This window comes from Oncorhynchus kisutch, unplaced genomic scaffold (assembly GCF_002021735.2).
Source record: "Oncorhynchus kisutch isolate 150728-3 unplaced genomic scaffold, Okis_V2 scaffold3973, whole genome shotgun sequence".
In the NCBI taxonomy this organism is placed as follows: Eukaryota; Metazoa; Chordata; class Actinopteri; order Salmoniformes; family Salmonidae; genus Oncorhynchus; species Oncorhynchus kisutch.
The window spans coordinates 282,169-308,837 of NW_022265918.1; the positions used below are offsets into that span (position 1 = coordinate 282,169).

The 26,669-nt window shown below is 34.4% G+C and overlaps 1 protein-coding gene across 1 annotated transcript in view; it reads right to left on the reverse strand.

The window, feature by feature from the left end:
- Nucleotides 1-26,669, reverse strand: part of LOC116372943 (unconventional myosin-XV-like) — a gene marked incomplete at its 5' end in the record, with an annotated part of 176,783 nt that overhangs the window by 131,404 nt on the left and 18,710 nt on the right. Inside the window, 3 exon segments of the mRNA XM_031821429.1 lie at nucleotides 1,763-1,808; nucleotides 9,976-10,130; nucleotides 12,907-12,984. Of these exon segments, the coding sequence (XP_031677289.1) occupies nucleotides 1,763-1,808; nucleotides 9,976-10,130; nucleotides 12,907-12,984 (279 nt within the window).

A 26,669-nucleotide genomic window follows, 5' to 3' on the forward strand; every position in this document is an offset into this window, starting at 1 on the left:
AGAAATAGAGATAAAATTAATCACTAACCTTTGATGATCTTCATCAGATGACACTCCCAGGACTCAATGTTACACAATACATGTATGTTTTGTTCGATAAAGTTCATATTTATATCCAAAAATCTCAGTTTACATTGGCGCGTTATGTTCAGTAGTTCCAAAACATCCGGTGATTTTGCAGAGAGCCACATCAATTTACAGAAATACTCATAATAAACATTGATAAAAGATACAAGTGTTATGCATGGAACTTTGGATAAACTTCTCCTTAATGCAACCGCTGTGTCAGCTTTCAAAAAAACTTTACGGAAAAAGCACACCATGCAATAATCTGAGTACAGCGCTCAGACAACAAAACAAGCCATACTGATATCCGCCATGTTGTGGAGTCAACAGAAGTCAGAAATAGCATTATAAATATTCACTTACCTTTGATGATCTTCATCAGAATGCACTCCCAGGAATCCCAGTTCCACAATAAATGTTTGATTTGTTCGATAAAGTCCATAATGGCTGTTTTGGGAAGAAGGTGAGGACCAAAGCGCAATGTTCATGTTTTTTAATGTAAACTGAACACTGCATAGCAAAACAACAACGAAAACAACCGAAACAGTTCTGTCTGGTGTAGACACACAAAGACAGAAAACATCCACCCACCAAAACACAATAGAAAACAGGCTCCCTAAATATGGTTCTCAATCAGGGACAACGATTGACAGCTGCCTCTGATTGAGAACCATACCAGGCCAAACACAGAAATAGCAAATCATAGACAAACTAACATAGACAACCCACCCAACTCATGCCCTGACCATACTAAAATAAAAAGACAAAACAAAGGAACTAAGGCCAGAACGTGATACATAATTTATGTCCAAATACCTCCTTTTTGTTCGCGCGTTTAGAACACAATCCAAACTAACGACGCGCCGGCAAGTCCAGGCGAAAGTTCAGATGAATGGTCATATTACAGTTCGTAGTAACATGTCAAACGAAGTATAGAATCAAATCTTTAGGATGATTTTATCATAAATCTTCAATAATGTTCCAACCGGAGAATTCCTTTGTCTGTAGAAATGAGATGGAACGCAGCTAACTCTCATGTGAGCGCGTGTGATCAGCTCATGGCACTCTGGCAGACCTCTGGCTCAAACAGCTCTCATTCTCTCCTCCATCACAGTAAAATCATCAAACAAGGTTCTAAAGACTGTTGACATGTAGTGGAAGCCTTAGGTAGTGCAATATGACCCCATAGACACTGTATATTTGATAGGCAGTGATTTGAAAAACTACAAACCTCAGATTTCCCACTTCCTGGTTGGATATTTTCTCAGGTTTTTTCCTGCCATATGAGTTCTGTTATACTCACAGACATCATTCAAACAGTTATAGAAACTTCAGAGTGTTTTCTATCCAAACCTACTAATAATATGCATATATTAGCATCTGGGCCTGAGTAGCAGGCAGTTTACTCTGGGCATCTTATTCATCCCAGCTTCTCAATACTGCCCCCCAGTCCCAAAATTAAACTCTTTCACACTGTGATGTGGAGGCCTACCTTCTGACTGTCTGGCTTAATGCAGCGTACCAACAATACCACTGTTACACTGTGATGTGGAGACCTACCTTCTGTCTGTTTGGCTTTATGCAGCGTACCAACAATACCACTGTTACACTGTGATGTGGAGACCTACCTTCTGACTGTCTGGCTTAATGCAGCGTACCAACAATACCACTGTTACACTGTGATGTGGAGACCTACCTTCTGTCTGTTTGGCTTTATGCAGCGTATAAACGATGGGTTGCACCTGTCAAGAGAAAGAGAAAGATTCAGTAACAATAACTCTACCTCTTAATTTCCCTCTCATCTTGTCTCACCTCTCCTCCCTTTAATAATAACACCTCTCCTCCTCCCTTTAATATTAATAATAATAATAACACCTCTCCTCCTCCCTTTAATATTAATAACACCTCTCCTCCTCCCTTTAATATTAATAATAATAATAACACCTCTCCTCCCTTTAATATAAATAACACCTCTCCTCCTCCTTTTAATATTAATAATAATAATAACACCTCTCCTCCTCCCTTTAATATTAATAATAATAATAACACCTCTCCTCCCTTTAATATTAATAATAATAATAACACCTCTCCTCCCTTTAATATTAATAATAATAATAACACCTCTCCTCCCTTTAATATTAATAATAATAATAACATCTCTCCTCCTCCCTTTAATATTAATAATAATAACACCTCTCCTCCCTTTAATATTAATAATAATAATAACACCTCTCCTCCCTTTAATATTAATAATAATAATAACACCTCTCCTCCTCCCTTTAATATTAATAATAATAATAACACCTCTCCTCCTCCCTTTAATATTAATAACACCTCTCCTCCTCCCTTTAATATTAATAATATTAATAACACCTCTCCTCCTCCCTTTAATAATAACACCTCTCCTCCTCCCTTTAATATTAATAATAATAATAACACCTCTCCTCCTCCCTTTAATAGTAACACCTCTCCTCCTCCCTTTAATATTAATAACACCTCTCCTCCTCCCTTTAATATTAATAATAATAATAACACCTCTCCTCCTCCCTTTAATATTAATAACACCTCTCCTCCTCCCTTTAATATTAATAATAATAATAACACCTCTCCTCCTCCCTTTAATATTAATAATATTAATAACACCTCTCCTCCTCCCTTTAATATTAATAATAATAATAACACCTCTCCTCCCTTTAATATTAATAATAATAGTAACACCTCTCCTCCTCCCTTTAATATTAATAATAATAATAACACCTCTCCTCCCTTTAATATTAATAATAATAATAACACCTCTCCTCCTCCCTTTAATATTAATAATATTAATAACACCTCTCCTCCTCCCTTTAATATTAATAATAATAATAACACCTCTCCTCCCTTTAATATTAATAATAATAGTAACACCTCTCCTCCTCCCTTTAATATTAATAATAATAATAACACCTCTCCTCCTCCCTTTAATATTAATAATAATAATAACACCTCTCCTCCCTTTAATATTAATAATAATAGTAACACCTCTCCTCCTCCCTTTAATATTAATAATAATAATAACACCTCTCCTCCTCCCTTTAATATTAATAATAATAATAACACCTCTCCTCCCTTTAATATTAATAATAATAATAACACCTCTCCTCCTCCCTTTAATATTAATAATAATAATAACACCTCTCCTCCTCCCTTTAATATTAATAATAATAATAACACCTCTCCTCCCTTTAATATTAATAATAACACCTCTCCTCCCTTTAATAATAACACCTCTCCTCCTCCCTTTAATATTAATAATAATAATAACACCTCTCCTCCTCCCTTTAATATTAATAATAATAATAACACCTCTCCTCCTCCCTTTAATATTAATAATAATAACACCTCTCCTCCCTTTAATATTAATAATAATAATAACACCTCTCCTCCCTTTAATATTAATAATAATAATAACACCTCTCCTCCCTTTAATATTAATAATAATAATACCTCTCCTCCTCCCTTTAATATTAATAATAATAATAACACCTCTCCTCCCTTTAATATTAATAATAATAACACCTCTCCTCCCTTTAATATTAATAATAATACCTCTCCTCCCTTTAATATTAATAATAATAATAACACCTCTCCTCCCTTTAATATTAATAATAATAACACCTCTCCTCCCTTTAATATTAATAATAATAACACCTCTCCTCCCTTTAATATTAATAATAATAATAACACCTCTCCTCCCTTTAATATTAATAACACCTCTCCTCCTCCCTTTAATATTAATAACACCTCTCCTCCTCCCTTTAATAATAACACCTCTCCTCCTCCCTTTAATAGTAACACCTCTCCTCCTCCCTTTAATATTAATAACACCTCTCCTCCCTTTAATATTAATAATAATAACACCTCTCCTCCCTTTAATATTAATAATAATAATAACACCTCTCCTCCCTTTAATATTAATAATAATAATAACACCTCTCCTCCTCCCTTTAATAATAACACCTCTCCTCCTCCCTTTAATAATAACACCTCTCCTCCTCCCTTTAATATTAATAATAATAATAACACCTCTCCTCCCTTTAATATTAATAATAATAATAACACCTCTCCTCCTCCCTTTAATAATAACACCTCTCCTCCTCCCTTTAATAATAACACCTCTCCTCCTCCCTTTAATATTAATAATAATAATAACACCTCTCCTCCCTTTAATATTAATAATAATACCTCTCCTCCTCCCTTAATATTAATAATAATAATAACACCTCTCCTCCCTTTAATATTAATAATAATAACACCTCTCCTCCCTTTAATATTAATAATAATACCTCTCCTCCCTTTAATATTAATAGATAATAATAACACCTCTCCTCCCTTAATATTAATAATAATAACACCTCTCCTCCCTTAATATTAATAATAATAACACCTCTCCTCCCTTTAATATTAATAATAATAATAACACCTCTCCTCCCTTTAATATTAATAACACCTCTCCTCCTCCCTTTAATATTAATAACACCTCTCCTCCTCCCTTTAATAGTAACACCTCTCCTCCTCCCTTTAATATTAATAACACCTCTCCTCCCTTTAATATTAATAATAATAACACCTCTCCTCCCTTTAATATTAATAATAATAATAACACCTCTCCTCCCTTTAATATTAATAATAATAATAACACCTCTCCTCCTCCCTTTAATATTAATATTAATAATAACACCTCTTCCTCCTTTAATATTAATAACACCTCTCCTCCTCCCTTTAATATTAATAATAATAATAACACCTCTCCTCCTCCCTTTAATATTAATAACACCTCTCCTCCTCCCTTTAATAATAACACCTCTCCTCCTCCCTTTAATAGTAACACCTCTCCTCCTCCCTTTAATATTAATAACACCTCTCCTCCTCCCTTTAATATTAATAATAATAATAACACCTCTCCTCCTCCCTTTAATATTAATAACACCTCTCCTCCTCCCTTTAATATTAATAATAATAATAACACCTCTCCTCCTCCCTTTAATATTAATAATATTAATAACACCTCTCCTCCTCCCTTTAATATTAATAATAATAATAACACCTCTCCTCCCTTTAATATTAATAATAATAATAACACCTCTCCTCCTCCCTTTAATATTAATAATATTAATAACACCTCTCCTCCTCCCTTTAATATTAATAATAATAATAACACCTCTCCTCCCTTTAATATTAATAATAATAGTAACACCTCTCCTCCTCCCTTTAATATTAATAATAATAATAACACCTCTCCTCCTCCCTTTAATATTAATAATAATAAGAACACCTCTCCTCCCTTTAATATTAATAATAATAGTAACACCTCTCCTCCTCCCTTTAATATTAATAATAATAATAACACCTCTCCTCCTCCTTTAATATTAATAATAATAATAACACCTCTCCTCCCTTTAATATTAATAATAATAATAACACCTCTCCTCCTCCCTTTAATATTAATAATAATAATAACACCTCTCCTCCTCCCTTTAATATTAATAATAATAATAACACCTCTCCTCCCTTTAATATTAATAATACACCCTCTCCTCCCTTTAATAATAACACCTCTCCTCCTCCCTTTAATATTAATAATAATAATAACACCTCTCCTCCTCCCTTTAATATTAATAATAATAATACACCTCTCCTCCTCCCTTTAATATTAATAATAATAACACCTCTCCTCCCTTTAATATTAATAATAATAATAACACCTCTCCTCCCTTTAATATTAATAATAATAATAACACCTCTCCTCCCTTTAATATTAATATAATAATACCTCTCCTCCTCCCTTTAATATTAATAATAATAATAACACCTCTCCTCCTTTAATATTAATAATAACACTCTCCTCCCTTTAATATTAATAATAATAACCTCTCCTCCCTTTAATATTAATAATAATAATAACACCTCTCCTCCCTTTAATATTAATAATAATAACACCTCTCCTCCCTTTAATATTAATAATAATAACACCTCTCCTCCCTTTAATATTAATAATAATAATAACACCTCTCCTCCCTCCCTTTAATATTAATAATAATAATAACACCTCTCCTCCCCTTTAATATTAATAATAATAATACACCTCTCATCCCTTTAATATTAATAATAATAACACCTCTCCTGCACTTTAATATTAATAATAATAATAACACCTCTCATCCCTTTAATATTAATAATAAAACACCTCTCCTCACTTTAATATTAATAATAATAATAACACCTCTCCTCCTCCCTTTAATATTAATAATAATAATAACACCTCTCCTCCCTTTAATAATATAATAACACCTCTCCTCCCTTTAATATTAATAACACCTCTCCTCCTCCCTTTAATATTAATAATAATAATAACACCTCTCCTCCTCCCTTTAATATTAATAATAATAATAACACCTCTCCTCACTTTAATATTAATAATAATAATAACACCTCTCATCCCTTTAATATTAATAATAATAACACCTCTCCTCACTTTAATATTAATAATAATAATAACACCTCTCCTCCTCCCTTTAATATAATAATAATAATAACACCTCTCCTCCCTTTAATAATAATAATAACACCTCTCCTCCCTTTAATAATAACACCTCCTCTCCTCCCTTTAATATTAATAATAATAATAACACCTCTCCTCCTCCCTTTAATATTAATAATAATAATAACACCTCTCCTCCCTTTAATAATAACACCTCTCCTCCTCCCTTTAATATTAATAATAATAATAACACCTCTCCTCCCTTTAATAATAATAATAACACCTCTCCTCCTCCCTTTAATATTAATAATATTAATAACACCTCTCCTCCTCCCTTTAATATTAATAATAATAATAACACCTCTCCTCCTCCCTTTAATATTAATAATAATAATAACACCTCTCCTCCCTTTAATAATAATAATAACACCTCTCCTCCTCCCTTTAATAATAATACTAATAATAACACCTCTCCTCCTCCCTTTAATATTAATAATAATAATAACACCTCTCTCCCTTTAATATTAATAATAACACCTCTCCTCCCTTTAATATTAATAATAATAATAACACCTCTCCTCCTCCCTTTAATAATAATAATAACACCTCTCCTCCTCCCTTTAATATTAATAATAATAACACCTCTCCTCCCTTTAATATTAATAATAATAATAACATCTCTCCTCCTCCCTTTAATATTATTAATAATAATAACATCTCTCCTCCCTTTAATATTAATAATAATAACAACACCTCTCCTCCCTTTAATATTAATAATAATAATAACATCTCTCTTCCCTTTAATATTAATAATAATAATAACATCTCTCCCTCCTCCCTTTAATATTAATAATAATAACACCTCTCCTCCTCCCTTTAATATTAATAATAATAATAACACCTCTCCTCCCTTTAATATTAATAATAATAATAACACCTCTCCTCTCCCTTTAATATTAATAATAATAACACCTCTCCTCCCTTTAATATTAATAATAATAATAACACCTCTCCTCCTCCCTTTAATATTAATAATATTAATAACACCTCTCCTCCTCCCTTTAATATTAATAATAATAATAACACCTCTCCTCCCTTTAATATTAATAATAACACCTCTCCTCCTCCCTTTAATATTAATAATAATAATAACACCTCTCCTCCCTTTAATATTAATAATAATAATAACACCTCTCCTCCCTTTAATAATAATAATAACACCTCTCCTCCCTTTAATAATAATAATAATAATAACACCTCTCCTCCCTTTAATATTAATAATAATAACACCTCTCCTCCTCCCTTTAATATTAATAATAATAATAACACCTCTCCTCCCTTTAATATTAATAATAACACCTCTCCTCCTCCCTTTAATATTAATAATAATAACACCTCTCCTCCTCCCTTTAATATTAATAATAATAACACCTCTCATCCCTTTAATATTAATAATATTAATAACACCTCTCCTCCTCCCTTTAATATTAATAATAATAATAACACCTCTCCTCCTCCCTTTAATATTAATAATAATAACACCTCTCCTCCCTTTAATATTAATAATAATAATAACACCTCTCCTCCTCCCTTTAATATTAATAATAATAACACCTCTCCTCCTCCCTTTAATATTAATAATAATAATAACACCTCTCCTCCTCCCTTTAATATTAATAATAACACCTCTCCTCCTCCCTTTAATATTAATAATAATAATAACACCTCTCCTCCCTTTAATATTAATAATAATAATAACACCTCTCCTCCTCCCTTTAATATTAATAATAATAATAACACCTCTCCTCCCTTTAATATTAATAATAATAATAACACCTCTCCTCCCTTTAATATTAATAATAATAACACCTCTCCTCCCTTTAATATTAATAATAATAACACCTCTCCTCCCTTTAATATAATAATAATAATAACACCTCTCCTCCCTTTAATAATAATAATAACACCTCTCCTCCTCCCTTTAATATTAATAATAATAGTAACACCTCTCCTCCTCCCTTTAATATTAATAATAATAACACCTCTCCTCCTCCCTTTAATATTAATAATAATAATAACACCTCTCCTCCCTTTAATATTAATAATAATAATAACACCTCTCCTCCCTTTAATATTAATAATAATAATAACACCTCTCCTCCTCCCTTTAACATTAATAATAATAATAACACCTCTCCTCCTCCCTTTAATATTAATAATAATAATAACACCTCTCCTCCTCCCTTTAATATTAATAATAATAATAACACCTCTCCTCCCTTTAATATTAATAATAATAACACCTCTCCTCCCTTTAATATTAATAATAATAACACCTCTCCTCCCTTTAATATTAATAATAATAATAACACCTCTCCTCCCTTTAATAATAATAATAACACCTCTCCTCCTCCCTTTAATATTAATAATAATAGTAACACCTCTCCTCCTCCCTTTAATAATAATAATAACACCTCTCCTCCTCCCTTTAATATTAATAATAATAATAACACCTCTCCTCCCTTTAATAATAATAATAACACCTCTCCTCCTCCCTTTAATATTAATAATAATAGTAACACCTCTCCTCCTCCCTTTAATAATAATAATAACACCTCTCCTCCTCCCTTTAATATTAATAATAATAATAACACCTCTCCTCCCTTTAATATTAATAATAATAATAACACCTCTCCTCCCTTTAATATTAATAATAATAATAACACCTCTCCTCCTCCCTTTAATATTAATATTAATAATAACACCTCTCCTCCCTTTAATATTAATATTAATAATAACACCTCTCCTCCCTTTAATATTAATAATAATAATAACACCTCTCCTCCCTTTAATATTAATAATAATAATAACACCTCTCCTCCTCCCTTTAATATTAATAATAATAATAACACCTCTCCTCCTCCCTTTAATATTAATAATAATAATAACACCTCTCCTCCCTTTAATATTAATAATAATAATAACACCTCTCCTCCCTTTAATATTAATAATAATAATAACACCTCTCCTCCCTTTAATATTAATAATAATAATAACACCTCTCCTCCTCCCTTTAATATTAATATTAATAATAACACCTCTCCTCCTCCCTTTAATAATAATACTAATAATAACACCTCTCCTCCCTTTAATAATAATAATAATAATAACACCTCTCCTCCCTTTAATATTAATAATAATAATAATAACACCTCTCCTCCCTTTAATATTAATAACACCTCTCCTCCTCCCTTTAATAATAATAATAATAATAACACCTCTCCTCCTCCCTTTAATATTAATAATAATAATAACACCTCTCCTCCCTTTAATATGAATAATAATAATAACACCTCTCCTCCCTTTAATATGAATAATAATAACAACACCTCTCCATCTTGTCTACCAGTTCCAGAAGTGACAGGGTGAACTTGGTGGAGACGGTGGGGGGCTGGTGTCTCCGGGTCACCGTGCTGCTCTTCCTCACATGACCTCTATGCTGACCTACGACCTCCGCATGAACCAGGAAGAGGTTGGCCACCATCTGGGGACACACCAGATGGTGACTTAGATAGACATTGCATCATTGTATCTGCCCCATTATGAAGTCTGTGAGAGCATGGGCAGCACCATTGAGGCCATCTCCATTTAGGAGTAGTGAATTTTCTTCTTCTTCTACTACTACTATGAGTTGTTTGGAGGGTGTAGTCTGAACAGGTATAAAGACCAAGTTAGTTATTTACTGCCCCCTGGAGGGTGTAGTCTGAACAGATTTAAAGACCAGGCTAGTGATTTACTGCCACCTGGAGGTTGTTGTCTGAACAGGTTTAAAGACCAGGTTAGTGAATTACCTATCCCTGGAGGGTGTTGTCTGAACAGGTATGAAGACAAGATTTGTGATTTACTGCCCCCTGCAGTTATGGAATGTTTGCTCATTAGTATAATTCATGGACTGATCTGGAGACAGGGATAAAGCATCAAAAAAATCCCATGGCTGATCTCAGATGGATTGTCTGAGGCCAAGTTAACCTTCCCTTTCACGTAAGAAAGTCATGACCATCATGCTTTTAGGGAAATAGGTTTGTTTTGTACATGTATTAAACTGTGAGATTGAACAATTCCAGTCTCCTTGCTGAGGGGGTCCGGGGTCCTCCCCCTGATAATTTTTACGCTTCGAAAGTTTACATACACCTTAGCCAAATACATTTAAAATCAGTTTTTCACAATTCCAGACATTTAATCCTAGTAAACATTCACTGTCTTAGGCCAGTTAGGATCACCACTTGATTTTAAGAATGTGAAATGTCAGAATAATAGTAGAGAGAATGATTTATTTCAGCTTTTATTTCTTTCACCACATTCCCAGTGGCTCAGAATTTTACATACACTCAATTCGTATTTGGTAGCATTGCCTTTAAATTGTTTTATTTGGGTCAAACATTTCGGGTAGCCTTCCACAAGCTTCCCACAATAAGTTGGGTGAATTTTGGGCCATTCCTCCTGACAGAGCAGGTGTAACTGAGTCAGGTTTGTAGGCCTCCTTGCTCACACACACCTTTTCAGTTCTGCCCACACATTTTCTATGGGATTGAGGTCAGTGCTTTGTGATGGCCATTCCAATAACTTGAATTTGTTGTCCTTAAGCCATTTTGCCACAACTTTGGAAGTATGCTTGGGGTCATTGTCCATCTGGAAGACCCATTTGCGACCAAGCTTTAACTTCCTGACTGATGTCTTGAGATATTGCTTCAATATATCCACATAATTTTCCCTCCTCATGATGCCAACTATTTTGTGAAGTGTACCAGTCCCTCCTGCAGCAAAGCACCCCCATAACATGATGCTGCCATCCCCGTGCTTCACGGTTGGGATGGTGTTCCTCGGCTTGCAAGCCTCCCCCATTTTCCTCCAAACATAACGATGGTAATTTTGGCCAAACAGTTCTATTTTTGTTTCATCAGACCAGAGGACATTTCTCCAAAAAGTACGATCTTTGTCCCCATGTGCAGTTGCAAACCGTAGTCTGGCTTTTTTATGGCGGTTTTGGAGCAGTGGCTTCTTCCTTGCTGAGTGGCCTTTCAAGGTAATGTCGATATAGGACTCATTTTACTGTGGATATAGATACTTTGTACCTGTTTCCTCCAGCATCTTCACAAGGTCCTTTGCTGTTGTTCTGGGATTGAATTGCACTTTTCACACCAAAGTACGTTCATCTCTAGGAGACAGAATGCGTCTCCTTCCTGAGCGGTATGACGGCTGCGTGGTCCCATGGAGTTTATATTTGCGTACTATTGTTTGTACAGATGAACGTGGTACATTCAGGCGTTTGGAAATTGCTCCCAATGATGAACCAGACTTGTGAAGGTCTACAAATTCTTCTGAGGTCTTGGCTGATTTCTTTTGATTTTCCCATGATGTCAAGCAAAGAGGCACTCAGTTTGAAGGTAGGCCTTGAAATACATCCACAGGTACACCTACAATTGACTCAAATGAGGTTAATTAGCCTATCAGAAGCTTGTAAACTTCTGACCCACTGGAATTATGAGTGAATTCTAAGTGAAATAACCTGTCATTAAACAATTGTTGGAAAAATGACTTGTGTCACGCACAAAGTAGGTGTCCTAACCGACTCACCAAAACTATAGTTTGTTAACAAGAAAGTTGTGGAATGGTTGAAAAAAAAGTTTTAATGACTCCACTGTATGTGACAGGGTGCTCAGTTCTGGTGACTTTTCAAAAGGAAATTCTACTCCAGAATGAAAGAAAATGAACCCCCTCCAGAAAGGTGCCAGGTAACATATTGGTAGAAATCACGTTTATTATTACAAATATATTGTACCATGCATCTAGCCTATGGTCTATATTATCAGATGTGCTGTTAGCAATAAGCATTATCACCTGCAGCCCAAATGATTTATGACTAGGTAAATAGATCAACTATTGTCTGGTTTAGTTTAATAACACCATTGCATGACTAGTTCTAACCCCTAACCTCTAACCCTTAACCTCTAACCCTTAACCTCTAACCCCTAACCCCTCCTACCTTGTTCTTGCTGTGGCTGAACAGATCGAGAACCTGCTGTCCAACCTGGTCGTAGTTCTAACCCCTAACCTCTAACCCCTAACCCCTCCTACCTTGTTCTTGCTGAACAGATCGAGAACCTGCTGTCCAACCTGGTCGTAGTTCTAATCCCTAACCTCTAACCCCTAACCCCTAACCTCTAACCCCTAACCCCTCCTACCTTGTTCTTGCTGTGGATGAACAGATCGAGAACCTGCTGTCCAACCTGGTCGAGGTTCTAACCTCTAACCCCTCCTACCTTGTTCTTGCTGTGGCTGAACAGATCGAGAACCTGCTGTCCAACCTGGTCGTAGTTTTTATCCAGAAACTTGTGAACCTACAGAGAGATGACAGAAGGTACAGAGCAGGAAGAAACCATATTATAAAGCCATCGACTGTCGGATCTGTTTTGGTCTGTCTCATTTACTGTGTTGTGTAATATGGGATGTTTTGGTCTGTCTCATTTACTGTGTTGGGTAATATGGGATGTTTTGGTCTGTCTCATTAACTGTGGTGTGTAATATGGGATGTTTTGGTCTGTCTCATTTACTGTGTTGTGTAATATGGGATGTTTTGGTCTGTCTCATTTACTGTGTTGTGTAATATGGGATGTTTTGGTCTGTCTCATTTACTGTGTTGGGTAATATGGGATGTTTTGGTCTGTCTCATTTACTGTGTTGTGTAATATGGGATGTTTTGGTCTGTCTCATTTACTGTGTTGTGTAATATGGGATGTTTTGGTCTGTCTCATTTACTGTGTTGTGTAATATGGGATGTTTTGGTCTGTCTCATTTACTGTGTTGTGTAATATGGGATGTTTTGGTCTGTCTCATTTACTGTGTTGTGTAATATGGGATGTTTTGGTCTGTCTCATTTACTGTGTTGTGTAATATGGGATGTTTTGGTCTGTCTCATTTACTGTGTTGTGTAATATGGGATGTTTTGGTCTGTCTCATTTACTGTGTTGTGTAATATGGGATGTTTTGGTCTGTCTCATTTACTGTGTTGGGTAATATGGGATGTTTTGGTCTGTCTCATTTACTGTGTTGTGTAATATGGGATGTTTTGGTCTGTCTCATTTACTGTGTTGTGTAATATGGGATGTTTTGGTCTGTCTCATTTACTGTGTTGTGTAATATGGGATGTTTTGGTCTGTCTCATTTACTGTGTTGTGTAATATGGGATGTTTTGGTCTGTCTCATTTACTGTGTTGTGTAATATGGGATGTTTTGGTCTGTCTCATTTACTGTGTTGTGTAATATGGGATGTTTTGGTCTGTCTCATTTACTGTGTTGTGTAATATGGGATGTTTTGGTCTGTCTCATTTACTGTGTTGTGTAAAAAGGGATGTTTTGGTCTGTCTCATTTACTGTGTTGTGTAATATGGGATGTTTTGGTCTGTCTCATTTACTGTGTTGTGTAATATGGGATGTTTTGGTCTGTCTCATTTACTGTGTTGTGTAATATGGGATGTTTTGGTCTGTCTCATTTACTGTGTTGTGTAATATGGGATGTTTTGGTCTGTCTCATTTACTGTGTTGTGTAATATGGGATGTTTTGGTCTGTCTCATTTACTGTGTTGTGTAATATGGGATGTTTTGGTCTGTCTCATTTACTGTGTTGTGTAATATGGGATGTTTTGGTCTGTCTCATTTACTGTGTTGTGTAATATGGGATGTTTTGGTCTGTCTCATTTACTGTGTTGTGTAATATGGGATGTTTTGGTCTGTCTCATTTACTGTGTTGTGTAATATGGGATGTTTTGGTCTGTCTCATTTACTGTGTTGTGTAATATGGGATGTTTTGGTCTGTCTCATTTACTGTGTTGTGTAATATGGGATGTTTTGGTCTGTCTCATTTACTGTGTTGGGTAATATGGGATGTTTTGGTCTGTCTCATTTACTGTGTTGTGTAATATGGGATGTTTTGGTCTTTCTCATTTACTGTGTTGTGTAATATGGGATGTTTTGGTCTGTCTCATTTACTGTGTTGTGTAATATGGGATGTTTTGGTCTGTCTCATTTACTGTGTTGGGTAATATGGGATGTTTTGGTCTGTCTCATTTACTGTGTTGTGTAATATGGGATGTTTTGGTCTGTCTCATTTACTGTGTTGTGTAATATGGGATGTTTTGGTCTGTCTCATTTACTGTGTTGTGTAATATGGGATGTTTTGGTCTGTCTCATTTACTGTGTTGTGTAATATGGGATGTTTTGGTCTGTCTCATTTACTGTGTTGTGTAATATGGGATGTTTTGGTCTGTCTCATTTACTGTGTTGTGTAATATGGGATGTTTTGGTCTGTCTCATTTACTGTGTTGGGTAATATGGGATGTTTTGGTCTGTCTCATTTACTGTGTTGTGTAATATGGGATGTTTTGGTCTTTCTCATTTACTGTGTTGTGTAATATGGGATGTTTTGGTCTGTCTCATTTACTGTGTTGTGTAATATGGGATGTTTTGGTCTGTCTCATTTACTGTGTTGTGTAATATGGGATGTTTTGGTCTGTCTCATTTACTGTGTTGTGTAATATGGGATGTTTTGGTCTGTCTCATTTACTGTGTTGTGTAATATGGGATGTTTTGGTCTGTCTCATTTACTGTGTTGTGTAATATGGGATGTTTTGGTCTGTCTCATTTACTGTGTTGTGTAATATGGGATGTTTTGGTCTGTCTCATTTACTGTGTTGTGTAATATGGGATGTTTTGGACTGTCTCATTTACTGTGTTGTGTAATATGGGATGTTTTGGTCTGTCTCATTTACTGTGTTGTGTAATATGGGATGTTTTGGTCTGTCTCATTTACTGTGTTGTGTAATATGGGATGTTTTGGTCATTTAACATGTTAGTCATTTAACATGTTAGTCATTTAACAGACGTTCTTATCCAGAGAGACTCAGTTACATTAACATGTTAGTCATTTAACAGACGTTCTTATCCAGAGACTCAGTTACATTAACATGTTAGTCATTTAACAGACGTTCTTATCCAGAGACTCAGTTACATTAACATGTTAGTCATTTAACAGACGTTCTTATCCAGAGAGACTCAGTTACATTAACATGTTAGTCATTTAACAGACGTTCTTATCCAGAGACTCAGTTACATTAACATGTTAGTCATTTAACAGACGTTCTTATCCAGAGAGACTCAGTTACATTAACATGTTAGTCATTTAACAGACGTTCTTATCCAGAGACTCAGTTACATTAACATGTTAGTCATTTAACAGACGTTCTTATCCAGAGACTCAGTTACATTAACATGTTAGTCATTTAACATGTTAGTCATTTAACAGACGTTCTTATCCAGAGAGACTCAGTTACATTAACATGTTAGTCATTTAACAGACGTTCTTATCCAGAGACTCAGTTACATTAACATGTTAGTCATTTAACATGTTAGTCATTTAACAGACGTTCTTATCCAGAGAGACTCAGTTACATTAACATGTTAGTCATTTAACAGACGTTCTTATCCAGAGACTCAGTTACATTAACATGTTAGTCATTTAACAGACGTTCTTATCCAGAGACTCAGTTACATTAACATGTTAGTCATTTAACATGTTAGTCATTTAACAGACGTTCTTATCCAGAGAGACTCAGTTACATTAACATGTTAGTCATTTAACAGACGTTCTTATCCAGAGACTCAGTTACATTAACATGTTAGTCATTTAACAGACGTTCTTATCCAGAGAGACTCAGTTACATTAACATGTTAGTCATTTAACAGACGTTCTTATCCAGAGACTCAGTTACATTAACATGTTAGTCATTTAACAGACGTTCTTATCCAGAGACTCAGTTACATTAACATGTTAGTCATTTAACAGACGTTCTTATCCAGAGAGACTCAGTTACATTAACATGTTAGTCATTTAACAGACGTTCTTATCCAGAGACTCAGTTACATTAACATGTTAGTCATTTAACAGACGTTCTTATCCAGAGAGACTCAGTTACATTAACATGTTAGTCATTTAACAGACGTTCTTATCCAGAGAGACTCAGTTACATTAACATGTTAGTCATTTAACAGACGTTCTTATCCAGAGACTCAGTTACATTAACATGTTAGTCATTTAACAGACGTTCTTATCCAGAGACTCAGTTACATTAACATGTTAGTCATTTAACAGACGTTCTTATCCAGAGAGACTCAGTTACATTAACATGTTAGTCATTTAACAGACGTTCTTATCCAGAGACTCAGTTACATTAACATGTTAGTCATTTAACAGACGTTCTTATCCAGAGAGACTCAGTTACATTAACATGTTAGTCATTTAACAGACGTTCTTATCCAGAGACTCAGTTACATTAACATGTTAGTCATTTAACAGACGTTCTTATCCAGAGACTCAGTTACATTAACATGTTAGTCATTTAACATGTTAGTCATTTAACAGACGTTCTTATCCAGAGAGACTCAGTTACATTAACATGTTAGTCATTTAACAGACGTTCTTATCCAGAGACTCAGTTACATTAACATGTTAGTCATTTAACATGTTAGTCATTTAACAGACGTTCTTATCCAGAGAGACTCAGTTACATTAACATGTTAGTCATTTAACAGACGTTCTTATCCAGAGACTCAGTTACATTAACATGTTAGTCATTTAACAGACGTTCTTATCCAGAGACTCAGTTACATTAACATGTTAGTCATTTAACATGTTAGTCATTTAACAGACGTTCTTATCCAGAGAGACTCAGTTACATTAACATGTTAGTCATTTAACAGACGTTCTTATCCAGAGACTCAGTTACATTAACATGTTAGTCATTTAACAGACGTTCTTATCCAGAGAGACTCAGTTACATTAACATGTTAGTCATTTAACAGACGTTCTTATCCAGAGACTCAGTTACATTAACATGTTAGTCATTTAACAGACGTTCTTATCCAGAGACTCAGTTACATTAACATGTTAGTCATTTAACAGACGTTCTTATCCAGAGAGACTCAGTTACATTAACATGTTAGTCATTTAACAGACGTTCTTATCCAGAGACTCAGTTACATTAACATGTTAGTCATTTAACAGACGTTCTTATCCAGAGAGACTCAGTTACATTAACATGTTAGTCATTTAACAGACGTTCTTATCCAGAGAGACTCAGTTACATTAACATGTTAGTCATTTAACAGACGTTCTTATCCAGAGAGACTCAGTTACATTAACATGTTAGTCATTTAACAGACGTTCTTATCCAGAGACTCAGTTACATTAACATGTTAGTCATTTAACAGACGTTCTTATCCAGAGACTCAGTTACATTAACATGTTAGTCATTTAACAGACGTTCTTATCCAGAGAGACTCAGTTACATTAACATGTTAGTCATTTAACAGACGTTCTTATCCAGAGACTCAGTTACATTAACATGTTAGTCATTTAACAGACGTTCTTATCCAGAGACTCAGTTACATTAACATGTTAGTCATTTAACAGACGTTCTTATCCAGAGACTCAGTTACATTAACATGTTAGTCATTTAACATGTTAGTCATTTAACAGACGTTCTTATCCAGAGAGACTCAGTTACATTAACATGTTAGTCATTTAACAGACGTTCTTATCCAGAGACTCAGTTACATTAACATGTTAGTCATTTAACATGTTAGTCATTTAACAGACGTTCTTATCCAGAGAGACTCAGTTACATTAACATGTTAGTCATTTAACAGACGTTCTTATCCAGAGACTCAGTTACATTAACATGTTAGTCATTTAACAGACGTTCTTATCCAGAGACTCAGTTACATTAACATGTTAGTCATTTAACATGTTAGTCATTTAACAGACGTTCTTATCCAGAGAGACTCAGTTACATTAACATGTTAGTCATTTAACAGACGTTCTTATCCAGAGACTCAGTTACATTAACATGTTAGTCATTTAACAGACGTTCTTATCCAGAGAGACTCAGTTACATTAACATGTTAGTCATTTAACAGACGTTCTTATCCAGAGACTCAGTTACATTAACATGTTAGTCATTTAACAGACGTTCTTATCCAGAGACTCAGTTACATTAACATGTTAGTCATTTAACAGACGTTCTTATCCAGAGAGACTCAGTTACATTAACATGTTAGTCATTTAACAGACGTTCTTATCCAGAGACTCAGTTACATTAACATGTTAGTCATTTAACAGACGTTCTTATCCAGAGAGACTCAGTTACATTAACATGTTAGTCATTTAACAGACGTTCTTATCCAGAGAGACTCAGTTACATTAACATGTTAGTCATTTAACAGACGTTCTTATCCAGAGAGACTCAGTTACATTAACATGTTAGTCATTTAACAGACGTTCTTATCCAGAGACTCAGTTACATTAACATGTTAGTCATTTAACAGACGTTCTTATCCAGAGACTCAGTTACATTAACATGTTAGTCATTTAACAGACGTTCTTATCCAGAGAGACTCGGTTACATTAACATGTTAGTCATTTAACAGACGTTCTTATCCAGAGACTCAGTTACATTAACATGTTAGTCATTTAACAGACGTTCTTATCCAGAGACTCAGTTACATTAACATGTTAGTCATTTAACAGACGTTCTTATCCAGAGACTCAGTTACATTAACATGTTAGTCATTTAACATGTTAGTCATTTAACAGACGTTCTTATCCAGAGAGACTCAGTTACATTAACATGTTAGTCATTTAACAGACGTTCTTATCCAGAGACTCAGTTACATTAACATGTTAGTCATTTAACATGTTAGTCATTTAACAGACGTTCTTATCCAGAGAGACTCAGTTACATTAACATGTTAGTCATTTAACAGACGTTCTTATCCAGAGACTCAGTTACATTAACATGTTAGTCATTTAACAGACGTTCTTATCCAGAGACTCAGTTACATTAACATGTTAGTCATTTAACATGTTAGTCATTTAACAGACGTTCTTATCCAGAGAGACTCAGTTACATTAACATGTTAGTCATTTAACAGACGTTCTTATCCAGAGACTCAGTTACATTAACATGTTAGTCATTTAACAGACGTTCTTATCCAGAGAGACTCAGTTACATTAACATGTTAGTCATTTAACAGACGTTCTTATCCAGAGACTCAGTTACATTAACATGTTAGTCATTTAACAGACGTTCTTATCCAGAGACTCAGTTACATTAACATGTTAGTCATTTAACAGACGTTCTTATCCAGAGAGACTCAGTTACATTAACATGTTAGTCATTTAACAGACGTTCTTATCCAGAGACTCAGTTACATTAACATGTTAGTCATTTAACAGACGTTCTTATCCAGAGAGACTCAGTTACATTAACATGTTAGTCATTTAACAGACGTTCTTATCCAGAGAGACTCAGTTACATTAACATGTTAGTCATTTAACAGACGTTCTTATCCAGAGAGACTCAGTTACATTAACATGTTAGTCATTTAACAGACGTTCTTATCCAGAGACTCAGTTACATTAACATGTTAGTCATTTAACAGACGTTCTTATCCAGAGACTCAGTTACATTAACATGTTAGTCATTTAACATGTTAGTCATTTAACAGACGTTCTTATCCAGAGAGACTTAGTTACATTAACATGTTAGTCATTTAACAGACGTTCTTATCCAGAGACTCAGTTACATTAACATGTTAGTCATTTAACAGACGTTCTTATCCAGAGACTCAGTTACATTAACATGTTAGTCATTTAACAGACGTTCTTATCCAGAGACTCAGTTACATTAACATGTTAGTCATTTAACAGACGTTCTTATCCAGAGACTCAGTTACATTAACATGTTAGTCATTTAACATGTTAGTCATTTAACAGACGTTCTTATCCAGAGAGACTTAGTTACATTAACATGTTAGTCATTTAACAGACGTTCTTATCCAGAGACTCAGTTACATTAACATGTTAGTCATTTAACAGACGTTCTTATCCAGACACTCAGTTACATTAACATGTTAGTCATTTAACAGACGTTCTTATCCAGAGACTCAGTTACATTAACATGTTAGTCATTTAACAGACGTTCTTATCCAGAGACTCAGTTACATTAACATGTTAGTCATTTAACAGACGTTCTTATCCAGAGACTCAGTTACATTAACATGTTAGTCATTTAACAGACGTTCTTATCCAGACACTCAGTTACATTAACATGTTAGTCATTTAACAGACGTTCTTATCCAGACACTCAGTTACATTAACATGTTAGTCATTTAACAGACGTTCTTATCTAGAGAGACTCAGTTACATTAACATGTTAGTCATTTAACAGACGTTCTTATCCAGAGACTCAGTTACATTAACATGTTAGTCATTTAACAGACGTTCTTATCCAGAGACTCAGTTACATTAACATGTTAGTCATTTAACAGACGTTCTTATCCAGAGAGACTCAGTTACATTAACATGTTAGTCATTTAACAGACGTTCTTATCCAGAGACTCAGTTACATTAACATGTTAGTCATTTAACAGACGTTCTTATCCAGAGAGACTCAGTTACATTAACATGTTAGTCATTTAACAGACGTTCTTATCCAGAGAGACTCAGTTACATTAACATGTTAGTCATTTAACAGACGTTCTTATCCAGAGACTCAGTTACATTAACATGTTAGTCATTTAACAGACGTTCTTATCCAGAGACTCAGTTACATTAACATGTTAGTCATTTAACATGTTAGTCATTTAACAGACGTTCTTATCCAGAGAGACTTAGTTACATTAACATGTTAGTCATTTAACAGACGTTCTTATCCAGAGACTCAGTTACATTAACATGTTAGTCATTTAACATACGTTCTTATCCAGAGACTCAGTTACATTAACATGTTCGTCATTTAACAGACGTTCTTATCCAGAGACTCAGTTACATTAACATGTTAGTCATTTAACAGACGTTCTTATCCAGAGACTCAGTTACATTAACATGTTAGTCATTTAACATGTTAGTCATTTAACAGACGTTCTTATCCAGAGAGACTTAGTTACATTAACATGTTAGTCATTTAACAGACGTTCTTATCCAGAGACTCAGTCACATTAACATGTTAGTCATTTAACAGACGTTCTTATCCAGAGACTTAGTTACATTAACATGTTAGTCATTTAACAGACGTTCTTATCCAGAGACTCAGTTACATTAACATGTTAGTCATTTAACAGACGTTCTTATCCAGACACTCAGTTACATTAACATGTTAGTCATTTAACAGACGTTCTTATCCAGAGACTCAGTTACATTAACATGTTAGTCATTTAACAGACGTTCTTATCCAGAGACTCAGTTACATTAACATGTTAGTCATTTAACAGACGTTCTTATCCAGAGAGACTCAGTTACATTAACATGTTAGTCATTTAACAGACGTTCTTATCCAGAGACTCAGTTACATTAACATGTTAGTCATTTAACAGACGTTCTTATCCAGAGAGACTCAGTTACATTAACATGTTAGTCATTTAACAGACGTTCTTATCCAGAGACTCAGTTACATTAACATGTTAGTCATTTAACAGACGTTCTTATCCAGAGACTCAGTTACATTAACATGTTAGTCATTTAACATGTTAGTCATTTAACAGACGTTCTTATCCAGAGAGACTCAGTTACATTAACATGTTAGTCATTTAACAGACGTTCTTATCCAGAGACTCAGTTACATTAACATGTTAGTCATTTAACATGTTAGTCATTTAACAGACGTTCTTATCCAGAGAGACTCAGTTACATTAACATGTTAGTCATTTAACAGACGTTCTTATCCAGAGACTCAGTTACATTAACATGTTAGTCATTTAACATGTTAGTCATTTAACAGACGTTCTTATCCAGAGAGACTCAGTTACATTAACATGTTAGTCATTTAACAGACGTTCTTATCCAGAGACTCAGTTACATTAACATGTTAGTCATTTAACAGACGTTCTTATCCAGAGAGACTCAGTTACATTAACATGTTAGTCATTTAACAGACGTTCTTATCCAGAGACTCAGTTACATTAACATGTTAGTCATTTAACATGTTAGTCATTTAACAGACGTTCTTATCCAGAGAGACTCAGTTACATTAACATGTTAGTCATTTAACAGACGTTCTTATCCAGAGACTCAGTTACATTAACATGTTAGTCATTTAACAGACGTTCTTATCCAGAGAGACTCAGTTACATTAACATGTTAGTCATTTAACAGACGTTCTTATCCAGAGACTCAGTTACATTAACATGTTAGTCATTTAACAGACGTTCTTATCCAGAGACTCAGTTACATTAACATGTTAGTCATTTAACAGACGTTCTTATCCAGAGAGACTCAGTTACATTAACATGTTAGTCATTTAACAGACGTTCTTATCCAGAGACTCAGTTACATTAACATGTTAGTCATTTAACAGACGTTCTTATCCAGAGAGACTCAGTTACATTAACATGTTAGTCATTTAACAGACGTTCTTATCCAGAGAGACTCAGTTACATTAACATGTTAGTCATTTAACAGACGTTCTTATCCAGAGAGACTCAGTTACATTAACATGTTAGTCATTTAACAGACGTTCTTATCCAGAGACTCAGTTACATTAACATGTTAGTCATTTAACAGACGTTCTTATCCAGAGACTCAGTTACATTAACATGTTAGTCATTTAACATGTTAGTCATTTAACAGACGTTCTTATCCAGAGAGACTTAGTTACATTAACATGTTAGTCATTTAACAGACGTTCTTATCCAGAGACTCAGTTACATTAACATGTTAGTCATTTAACAGACGTTCTTATCCAGAGACTCAGTTACATTAACATGTTAGTCATTTAACAGACGTTCTTATCCAGAGACTCAGTTACATTAACATGTTAGTCATTTAACAGACGTTCTTATCCAGAGACTCAGTTACATTAACATGTTAGTCATTTAACATGTTAGTCATTTAACAGACGTTCTTATCCAGAGAGACTTAGTTACATTAACATGTTAGTCATTTAACAGACGTTCTTATCCAGAGACTCAGTTACATTAACATGTTAGTCATTTAACAGACGTTCTTATCCAGACACTCAGTTACATTAACATGTTAGTCATTTAACAGACGTTCTTATCCAGAGACTCAGTTACATTAACATGTTAGTCATTTAACAGACGTTCTTATCCAGAGACTCAGTTACATTAACATGTTAGTCATTTAACAGACGTTCTTATCCAGAGACTCAGTTACATTAACATGTTAGTCATTTAACAGACGTTCTTATCCAGACACTCAGTTACATTAACATGTTAGTCATTTAACAGACGTTCTTATCCAGACACTCAGTTACATTAACATGTTAGTCATTTAACAGACGTTCTTATCTAGAGAGACTCAGTTACATTAACATGTTAGTCATTTAACAGACGTTCTTATCCAGAGACTCAGTTACATTAACATGTTAGTCATTTAACAGACGTTCTTATCCAGAGACTCAGTTACATTAACATGTTAGTCATTTAACAGACGTTCTTATCCAGAGAGACTCAGTTACATTAACATGTTAGTCATTTAACAGACGTTCTTATCCAGAGACTCAGTTACATTAACATGTTAGTCATTTAACAGACGTTCTTATCCAGAGAGACTCAGTTACATTAACATGTTAGTCATTTAACAGACGTTCTTATCCAGAGAGACTCAGTTACATTAACATGTTAGTCATTTAACAGACGTTCTTATCCAGAGACTCAGTTACATTAACATGTTAGTCATTTAACAGACGTTCTTATCCAGAGACTCAGTTACATTAACATGTTAGTCATTTAACATGTTAGTCATTTAACAGACGTTCTTATCCAGAGAGACTTAGTTACATTAACATGTTAGTCATTTAACAGACGTTCTTATCCAGAGACTCAGTTACATTAACATGTTAGTCATTTAACATACGTTCTTATCCAGAGACTCAGTTACATTAACATGTTCGTCATTTAACAGACGTTCTTATCCAGAGACTCAGTTACATTAACATGTTAGTCATTTAACAGACGTTCTTATCCAGAGACTCAGTTACATTAACATGTTAGTCATTTAACATGTTAGTCATTTAACAGACGTTCTTATCCAGAGAGACTTAGTTACATTAACATGTTAGTCATTTAACAGACGTTCTTATCCAGAGACTCAGTCACATTAACATGTTAGTCATTTAACAGACGTTCTTATCCAGAGACTTAGTTACATTAACATGTTAGTCATTTAACAGACGTTCTTATCCAGAGACTCAGTTACATTAACATGTTAGTCATTTAACAGACGTTCTTATCCAGACACTCAGTTACATTAACATGTTAGTCATTTAACAGACGTTCTTATCCAGAGACTCAGTTACATTAACATGTTAGTCATTTAACAGACGTTCTTATCCAGAGACTCAGTTACATTAACATGTTAGTCATTTAACAGACGTTCTTATCCAGAGAGACTCAGTTACATTAACATGTTAGTCATTTAACAGACGTTCTTATCCAGAGACTCAGTTACATTAACATGTTAGTCATTTAACAGACGTTCTTATCCAGAGAGACTCAGTTACATTAACATGTTAGTCATTTAACAGACGTTCTTATCCAGAGAGACTCAGTTACATTAACATGTTAGTCATTTAACAGACGTTCTTATCCAGAGACTCAGTTACATTAACATGTTAGTCATTTAACAGACGTTCTTATCCAGAGAGACTCAGTTACATTAACATGTTAGTCATTTAACAGACGTTCTTATCCAGAGAGACTCAGTTACATTAACATGTTAGTCATTTAACAGACGTTCTTATCCAGAGACTCAGTTACATTAACATGTTAGTCATTTAACAGACGTTCTTATCCAGAGAGACTCAGTTACATTAACATGTTAGTCATTTAACAGACGTTCTTATCCAGAGAGACTCAGTTACATTAACATGTTAGTCATTTAACAGACGTTCTTATCCAGAGAGACTCAGTTACATTAACATGTTAGTCATTTAACAGACGTTCTTATCCAGAGACTCAGTTACATTAACATGTTAGTCATTTAACAGACGTTCTTATCCAGAGACTCAGTTATATTAACATGTTAGTCATTTAACAGACGTTCTTATCCAGAGAGACTCAGTTACATTAACATGTTAGTCATTTAACAGACGTTCTTATCCAGAGACTTAGTTACATTAACATGTTAGTCATTTAACAGACGTTCTTATCCAGACACTTAGTTAGTGCATTCCTCTGAAGATAGCTAGGTGGGACAACCACGTACAGTATCATAGTCAGTCCATTTTCCTCAGTAAAGTAGCTATCATCAGAGTCAGTGCTAGTAAGGAGGAGAACTCTGAGTGTTAGTTCACCATGCCAGTAAGGAGGAGTGTTAGTTCACCATGCCAGTAAGGAGGAGTGTTAGTTCACCATGCTAGTAAGGAGGAGTGTTAGTTCACCATGCCAGTAAGGAGGAGAACTCTGAGTGTTAGTTCACCATGCCAGTAAGGAGGAGTGTTAGTTCACCATGCTAGTAAGGAGGAGTGTTAGTTCACCATGCCAGTAAGGAGGAGAACTCTGAGTGTTAGTTCACCATGCCAGTAAGGAGGAGTGTTAGTTCACCATGCTAGTAAGGAGGAGTGTTAGTTCACCATGCTAGTAAGGAGGAGTGTTAGTTCACCATGCCAGTAAGGAGGAGTGTTAGTTCACCATGCTAGTAAGGAGGAGTGTTAGTTCACCATGCTAGTAAGGAGGAGTGTTAGTTCACCATGCTAGTAAGGAGGAGTGTTAGTTCACCATGCCAGTAAGGAGGAGTGTTAGTTCACCATGCTAGTAAGGAGGAGTGTTAGTTCACCATGCCAGTAAGGAGGAGTGTTAGTTCACCATGCTAGTAAGGAGGAGTGTTAGTTCACCATGCTAGTAAGGAGGAGTGTTAGTTCACCATGCTAGTAAGGAGGAGTGTTAGTTCACCATGCTAGTAAGGAGGAGTGTTAGTTCACCATGCCAGTAAGGAGGAGAACTCTGAGTGTTA